The sequence below is a fragment of the Propithecus coquereli genome, unplaced genomic scaffold (assembly GCF_000956105.1).
Source record: "Propithecus coquereli isolate 6110/MARCELLA unplaced genomic scaffold, Pcoq_1.0 Scaffold39, whole genome shotgun sequence".
In the NCBI taxonomy this organism is placed as follows: Eukaryota; Metazoa; Chordata; class Mammalia; order Primates; family Indriidae; genus Propithecus; species Propithecus coquereli.
In genome coordinates this window covers 3,691,796-3,700,858 of record NW_012149618.1, presented here as the reverse complement: position 1 = coordinate 3,700,858, position 9,063 = coordinate 3,691,796, and the positions used below count along the sequence as shown (strand labels likewise).

The window sequence follows — 9,063 nt, the reverse complement described above, 5'->3', positions numbered from 1 at the left end:
AAGATCATCCTCTCTAATAGATACAGAATTGTGTAGTGCAAAGATATTAAATAATTAAGCACATCTTAGATTCATGATAGAAAATATGTATCAAATGGACAACTCAAATCAGAAAAATCAAAATATATGGATTTACATTCAGGCCAGGAAAAATATAGTCATTATTATAATGTTTTAGAGAGTATATTATTTTCATGGTATAATTAATAAACAGCAATTAATTTCATATAAAAATGTCCTCATGCTTCAATATACCACTAGGACAGAATAGATTTGATTTACCAATCAGTGAACCAGTTGAACATGTGCCTATAATTTTTGTTCGCCACATATACCATGTCCCTAAGTTTTCCCGAACCACATAACCCGCTGACCTCCTCTACTGATGGACGCTGTCTATGTTCACCTTCCTTCAGGGCCCAGGTCAGTTGAATTCACCAGTGAAGGCTTTCCTCGGTCACTCCATTCCTTAGTGATTTGCTCTTTTGCTGAATGCTTATACAGTTTGTATATTCCATTTGAGATGTAATTTATCCAGTGTTATTCCTTTTTTTTACAAATATATGTTGAGCTCTCTCAACTGGATTTTAATACCCTTAGGAGCAAAAGCTATGTCTGATATACTTCTTTATTTACACAAAACCTAGCAGAGTAGACTTTTCATAAATGTACATTAGTCCTACATTGATTGGCTTAGCCCTATTAAAGTGCTTCTTGTTGATTTGGTGTCACATTCCAATACACAAAAATAATGTTAAATATTGATTTTTTAATCTTTCATAATAACTATCTTTTCAAGCTCTATGCTATCAGAAAAATTGAAACGCATGCCTTGTATGACTATATTCAATCCTAAAAAACACATTGAAAAGGACAGGTCAAAGGAAAAGTACCGTGACATTCTACAAGACACCTGAGCGCTGACAAGAGTTATACCCAACCTTTTAGGTGTAGTTCTTCTACAGACCCAAACAACTAAGATAGGAGCATAGTCAGTAGAATACTGAGGGAAAATGAGCAAATGCTTTACTGAAAATGAGATCATCTAAGTCTATGATATTTACCTTCCCTGAAAGAGTAAAATAAGGTTTTCGTGACAGTTTCTTGGTTACCCAACTGTTGTTACAACTGACTATCACATTCTTATTTAAATGTTTGCAAATCATCTTCTTAAAGATCTGAGCTTAATTTCTTTTAAAATCTTCAGAAATGTTTTTACTTACTATAGTCTTCTAGGATCTGTTTCTCTAAAATTTCTCAAAGATGATGTCTCAGAGAGCACGTCTGCAGGTTTCTCCATACTTGAAACAGTCTCCACGAGAGCCTACAGAAGGCACACAGCCTTGCCAACACCTAGATTTTAGCTCAGGGAGACCCATTCTGGAATTCTGACCTCCAAAACTATAAAATAATAAATCTGTGTTGTCTTAAGCCACCAAGTTCATGGTAATTTTTACAGCAGCAATAGGCAACTAATACAGTCCCTGATTCAAAAAATCTTGGCTTAAAATCAAGCTCCTGTCTTTCTGCCAAGGTCTTACGTTTATCTCCAGATTCTCGGTCTAGATTAAATTGATTCCATTAGCAGGCTGTCCTTTAACATATTCCTGAACCCTCATGCCAAGGTCTAATTTATTCATCCAAGACTCACATTTACATCCTGTTTCTTGACCTACTCCCTGATTCTAACTCATATTTTTACTCCTGTATTTTTGCTTCTCAGCTCCTAATTCTACTAGGGTCTCCTCCCCAGGCCTGGTCTGCTATAAGCTTAAACCTCTAATTGTCTACTTGGCCTTGTTATGGGATTCTCAGTTTCTTTACTTCCCCTAAATCCATAACCACTGCCCTAATGTTTACAAATTACTTAATATCAAATCAGTAGATTTTCTTAAGTTAAGAATGGAAAATCAATAACATTAACCATAAAGTTTTAAACATGCTATAAACACAAACTGTCTTTCTGCTTGAAATAAATTTAAATTTCTATACCTAGATAAACCACAACTCAAGTATCAGCTGAGCCACTGAATAAGATTTTGAAAATCCTTAGGTAATAAAAGGTGCCATAAAACTGGATTAAATTTAAGTTCAGCTTTAATATTAAAAGAGAAAATGAGGTAGAAAGGCAAATCCTAAAAATTAAAGAACAGTTAGTTTGATAGTGATTCCTGTTTTCAAATGAGCCTATCGGCACTAAAGACAACACAGGTTCACCAGAAGTCATACCAAATTAACCTAACACCCTTTTTTAAGAGGACAATTAAGTCGATTATTTAATAAGGGAATCTTGGGGACAGAGGATAAACTAAGTTCAACAAAGTTGTTTTTACTAGCCATGTGAACAGAATAAAGTTTCAAAATAATTAATAGTGTAAAACCTTGAACTATGTACTGTTAGTGGGAATGTAAAATGGTGCACTCATTAAAGAAAACAGTATCGGTGGTTCCTCAAAAAATTAAAAATAGAATTAGCATATGATCTAGCAATCTTACTTTTAGGTATATATCCAAAAGAACTCAAAGCAGGATCTTGAAGAGGCATTTGCACACCTATATTCGTTGCAGCCTTATTCACGGTAGTCAGGAGGTAGAAGCAAGTCAATGTTCACTAATGGATAAATGAATAAATAAAATGTGCTGTATACATACAATGGAATACTATGCAGTCTTAAAAAGGAAGGAAATCATGTCACATGCTACAACATGGATGAACCTCAAAAAGACATTATGCTAAGTGAAATAAGCCAGTCACAAAAAGACAAATACTACATGATTCTACTCACATGAAGAAGTATCTAAAGGACTCAAAATCACAGAAAAAGAAAGTAAAAAAATGATTGCCAAGGGCTGTAGGGAGGCAGTATTAGTGTTTCATGGGTATAGCGTTTCAGTTTTGCAAGATGAAAAAGTTCTAGAGATCTGGTGCACAACAATATGAATATACTTAACACTATTGAACTATACACTTAAAAATAGTAAAGATGGCAAATTTAGTGTTATGTGTCTTTTACTGCAATATAAATAAATTTATTTAAAAAACCCTTTAAGTGAACAAACAAGATGATTTGTAACAAGAATAAATTTTATTTATGCTGACTAATCAGGTATAAGACCTTCGAAATGATATCCTTTTTGAAAAAGCTGAAAAATAAAAGGGGGAGCGTATTTAGCCTAAGAAGGAAGAGTAAGTGAAACCTAAAAAAATTAGCACAGGAAAGGGCACCTAAACTTACTCTGTGTCTAACTAGAGTTTATTAATTCATTCATTCTACAAATGTTTATGGAATGCCAATGATGTGGCAGGCACTGTTCCAGGTGTTTGAGATATACTGGTAAACAAAACAAAGATCTCTGCCCTCATGAAATTTTACATTCCAATTACAATAAACATAATAAATAAGAGTGGTAGGCTCCCTTTAAGTGGCTCCCAATGGTCCCTGGTATTCATATTCTATGTAATTCCTGTGTGTGTGCATGTGGAAGGCTGGACCTAATGAATAGAATATAGCAAAAGTGATGAGATGTCACTTTCAAGATTAGGTTATAAAAGGCTATGACTTCTATCTTGCTCACTCACTCTCTCTCTCTTGTGCTCCCCTGCTTGGTTGCTCTAGTGAAGCCACCTGCCACTTAGGAGCCGCCCTGAAGGGAGGCAAGGAGCTAAAGGCAGCCTCTAGGCAACAGCCAGCACTGAACTCAGGCCCTCAGTTCAACAGCCCACAAGGAACTGAATCGTGCCAACAACCACATGAATGAATTTATAACAAATCCCTCCCCAGTTGAGCCTTAAGATGACTACTGCCCTGGCCAGCCTGTGAGAGAACTCAGAAGCAGAGGGTCTATACAGATTCCTGACAATCAAAGGCTACGATAATAAATGTTTTAAACCACTAAGTGTTGGAATGATTATTTTACATAGCAACATGTAATTAATCCATTAATTACACAGTATGTTAAAAGGAGATGCCAAAAAAAATATGGAGCAAAGTAAAGGTTGGGGGGAGGGTGCAGGTGCAAGTCACAATTTTAAAAAGGGGTATTACAAAGACTTACACAGGAATATTTAGAGCAGCATTATTCATAACAGTCAGAAAGTTAAAACAGTCCAAATGTCCATCAATTGGTAAATGGGTAAACAAAAAATGTGGTATGTCTGTCCACTGGAATATTATTCAGCCATAAAGAGAAATGAAGTACTGATACATGCCACAACATGGATGAACTTCAAAAATATTATGCTAGGTGAAAGAAGTCAGTCACAAAAGACCAGACACTGCATGATTTCATTATAAGACATGTTCAGAAAAGAAAATCTATAGAGACAGAAAGTAGTTTAGTGGTTTTCTGAGGCTGGAGGTGGAAACAGGATTAATTATAAGTAGACATGAGGGACCTTATCGGGGTGATAGAACCATTCTAAAACTGGACCATGGTAGTTGGTGGTTGCTCAAATCAGCAAATTTACTGAAAGTCATGGAATTGTACACTTAAAACAGGTGAATTTATGGTATGTAAATCATACTTCAAAAAAGCTGCTTAAAAAATTGGGGGTGCTAACCGGGCACCATTGAGAACGTAACATTAGCAGAAATGTGAAGGAAGAAGGGTATTAGCCATGTCCCTATCTGGAGGAAACATGCCAGAAAACAGAGAGCTTATGCAAAGACCCCAGGGCAGGAGATTACCTGGGATGTCTGCAGCACAGTAAGGGTGCCAGTGTGGCTGGAGCTCAATTTCCAAGCAGAAGGTAGGAAATGAACAGAGAGAAGTAATGATGCATAGGAGATGGTGGTGATGGGAATCACACAGACTTTTTTACACCACTAGAAGGACTTTGGATTTTACCATGAGACAAAAAAGACAGGTACAAGAAGGTTCTGGGCAGAGGAGTGATATGATCTGATTTGCATTTTAAAAGGATCAGACAATGTAAAGAAATTATAAAAACAAAATGTAAAAGACACCATACAAGCTAGCTGCCTCCAGAGTTACTGACCTCTCTTATCTGACTGGGACATTGGAGAAGTCCCCCATTAAAAGTAAGGGGAAACTTGTTAGTGTCTCAATATGTGGCCTCCAAGTCATCTGCATCAAAACCTACATGGAGGCTTGTAACACACGCAGGTCCTCAGGCTCCAGCCCTGACTTCTGAATATCTGGGGCTAGGGATGAGACTCTGAATTTTACAAACTTTTGAGGTGACATCTTTGAGAAACACAATGAACCAGATAAACACAAAGGTCCCTTCAAACTCTAAATTATGAGAAAGTATACAGACTACCTAAACCATGTTTATCTAAAGGAATGCATAGGATTTACTATAAATGGACATCTGAATTGATTATTTTATTTTATTACAGATGAAGCGACCTTTTTTCCCATTCTCGAAAATCCTTACCCAGTTGTTTTTTTTCCCAGCATAAATTTCCATGTTCTCTCCATATTGTGGCTCTTCCAGTAATGTCTGGTATTCAAACATGAGGCGGGAGCTCTCACGGAGGCGGCTACATTGAAATTGATGATACTGTTGCACAAGTTCCTTCACCACAAGTAAGAGACATTCAGGATTTGAAGGATTCCAGGAGGCGAGATTCTGTAGAAGCCATAAATAAAAGACCACTTAAAAATGAATTTTCATTCAATCCAGTACCATATTCATACATCAATATACAGGAAAAGAATAATAAAAATCTAAGAGGAACAGACTACTCTTAATTAGTGATAAACCCAAAGATGAAGTTAGAAGGGTCTTCTGATATTGATGGTTTCTCCTGCCCTATCAGAAAAATCAAGGAGGAATTCTGCCATTAACAGGCAGAAACAGTAAAGTGTAAGGCAGGGTAGTAACAAAACAAGAGACCTAAATATCCTAGAAGACCATAATTATAGCCCTGGAAGACTTAATTTGTTTCTTATTCTCGTATAATTTTATTTTTTTTTCTGTCTCTACCTAAATTCGGCATTATATGCTAAAGTAACTCGACTCAGATCCACAGACCATCTGTATCTATAATACCAGATATAAATAAATGCTCTGTAAACATTAGAGCCTCACAAAAATATAAGCACAATGGTGATGGTTCAGTCTGAAAAAGACAGGAACAAAGTACAGACAAGGGAAAATGTCTGCCAAACACCCAGATCTGAATAACCACAGTTCAACCATCGGTCATTCTTTCAAGTAATAAAGAAAGGTTCCAAGAAAAAAGCAGCTAGTTCAGTTTGCAATTCAATCACACTAATGATTTTCCTTGAGGCACCATTAATACTTCGGTATGCAGAAGTCATCTCTGTGTATTTCTCATTTTGTCACACAGAATGCTGAAAAGATGTGTACTTAATGGTTGGGACTTAATACAATATAATTTTTTATTATTTCATCAAGGGTATTCTTAAGCGAACTGGCAATTTTTTTAAGTGAGAATGTGTGGCAATGAAGGATACAAGTACAGTTTGATGCCTGCCTTGGTAAATGCTAAAGCCTCAGTTTTATCCACCGCTGCTTCTGCAGTGTAAGTGCAAACATCAACACCATTAAAAAGGGAAATAATATCTTAATATGATTATGAAATAGTTTTGACTTTCCAGGCCCCTGAAAGGGCCTCGGGGAGCTACAGGGGTCTGCAGACCACACTTGGAGAACCATCAGCACTACTTTATATTGCTTTATGGACAAACCAAGCACAGCTTCTATCAAAAGAAAACAAAGAAAAGGTAAAGGAATACATTATTTAGAAGGACAGTAATGAATTTGCTCTACCGAGTAGTGTTATTTATAGGGAATAAATGACAATGGGGAAATCACTACTTGCTCTTTCATTTAAAGAAAAAAATATGTCTTAAGGGATGTTCAAATAAAGACTTGATGTGCAGAGGGAAAGGTAAGAGCTTCAGCAGCATATATTGAATAAAAGAGGTACGCTGATATGAAAGTGATTTGATAAGAAAAGTACAAAGTCCTCCCTGGCAAACCTTTTGACCTCAATAGCCTGAAATTCCCCTTGAGCTACTCCAGACCACATTCAAAGTATCAACAGGATATAACAACATAGCATATGACTTAATATGATCATTATATACCTTGTTATGCATTTGCTTTAGAGATCATCATTAAACATTTAGAAACAAGAAAAATGCACAATATCCCTTTCTAGTCCTTGCTCCAGTACTATACTAGAGAAAAAAAGAAAAGCTTTAGATGCCTCAATTTATATATACACACATACACACACACATACACATATATATACATACACTTTTTTTTTCTTAGAGATGGGGTCTCACTCTGTTGCCCAGGCTGAAGTACAGTGGTGCTATCATAGTGTACTATAGCCTCAAACAATCCTCCTGCCTTAGCCTCTCAAGTAGCTGGGATTATAGGCATGCACCACTGCACCCGGCTAAGTTTTCTTACTTTTTGTGAAGACAGGTCTCACTATGTTGCCCAGGCTGGTCTCAAACTGGGGCTTTCCAGAGTGCTAGGATTATAGGCATAAGCCACTGAACCTGGACTCAATATACATTTTTAAAATTCTATTATTTCTCTTTAGTTGTTAGTTAAGTACAAGCCTATATCCATACAACAAAAAAAAAATATGAAGACATATAAGTTGGCAAACATCTCGTACCAATTTGAACTCATTTCAAGTGATTTAACCTAATCATTAAATACATAATAAAGACATGACAACCAATCCCTTTCTGTTAAAATATAATTTCCTAATACATAGAAATATATTTGACCTCCTTGGCCATTCAAGGCATATTTTGCTGGAAAACATCCCCATCAAGGGAGGTTTAGATATACTAAACAAGATAAAAATTCCTTTACTATTGCTACACGACCACTTTTACTCGTTAGGTAATTTGTGGTTTGAACCACTTTGCCTAGAAGGGAAAAACACAGAAGATATACAAGGTTTTAGTCACTCCCTAAGACTAGGACATATTTTAAAAACAGGTCTAGCAAAATAAGACATTGTAGCTTTCTATTCTCTTGAGTAGGAGATAAAGGAAAATACCCAAAGTTCCTTCAGGGAAATAGGGGGAGGAGGCATAAATTAGCTGGCTTCTTTACAAATAAGGGAAAAATAAGTGTTTCTCTCTCTATTCATAAAGTTATTATTCTACTTATTTTTGGTAATGCATGAAGCAAGGAATCTGAAATCAGGATGGCCACAAAGAGAGAGTAGGCACAGGGCACATAATATATCAACAAAGAAAAGAGAAGAGAAGTAGGATTCCAAAAATTGGGAATGAAAACTGTATTAGGAGAAAGTGGTAAGATATAGTCAAAGAAAATAGACAAAAGAAAAAGAATTAACTACCATTTTATAATGGAAACTTTGTTCATTCTCGCTAAAACACCTGTGAAGCAGTTCAGGGAAGGTGTTATGCCAGTTCTTTTCAAAAACTGGTTAACTTGAGAGACTGAAGAACTTCAGTGATGCTCAAGCGTAGACAACAACTGAGACAGTGAAGAATGTAAATCTTTCAACCTTCCCTCCATTCAGTTCACTAAAATATCAGCTACTAACCAAAGAATTGGCAGGTGCCTCTTTGTGGTCATGAGACATCTCATGTGTAGAGGTAATTCCAGATTCTCTACCTTGGCTCCCCGTCCAGGCTGCCTGACATGAGGAATGCTCCCAGCTCATGTGATGCTCAACCTTCTTCTCACATTTCTCTCTCATAAATACATTCTGCCACGTACCTTATACTCCCAAATCATTGGCCCTGTAGACTTGAACAAGCCCAACCAATACTCAGCTCCTTATAGAAGCTTCCTTATGTCAGAAAGACAGTTAGGGATAATGTTTTCAGAGGCCTAGCTCACCCTCAATTTAGGTCTCACTTATGTAAAACCATAATTTTTTAGCCATACTGAAGCAAATTTAGACATGTACAAGGACATCAGTAAATGGAAAAAACTGGGAAACAATGTAGTAGGTGCATGTCTTTGGGGAGATAAAGGAGCAAAATAAGCAAATGAACAAATGAGACCTCGAATCATCACTGCCTAATAAGAGAGAGGGAAAAAAATCTTCTAAGAGATAAAAA

The 9,063-nt window shown here is 36.4% G+C and overlaps 1 protein-coding gene across 1 annotated transcript in view; it reads right to left on the bottom strand.

Moving 5' to 3' along the window:
- BRE (brain and reproductive organ-expressed (TNFRSF1A modulator)) overlaps positions 1-9,063 on the bottom strand; it is a 415,486-nt gene that overhangs the window by 292,466 nt on the left and 113,957 nt on the right. Inside the window, exon 3 of the mRNA XM_012652415.1 lies at positions 5,402-5,622. Within this exon, the coding sequence (XP_012507869.1) occupies positions 5,402-5,622 (221 nt within the window). The remainder of the gene's footprint in view (positions 1-5,401; positions 5,623-9,063) is intronic.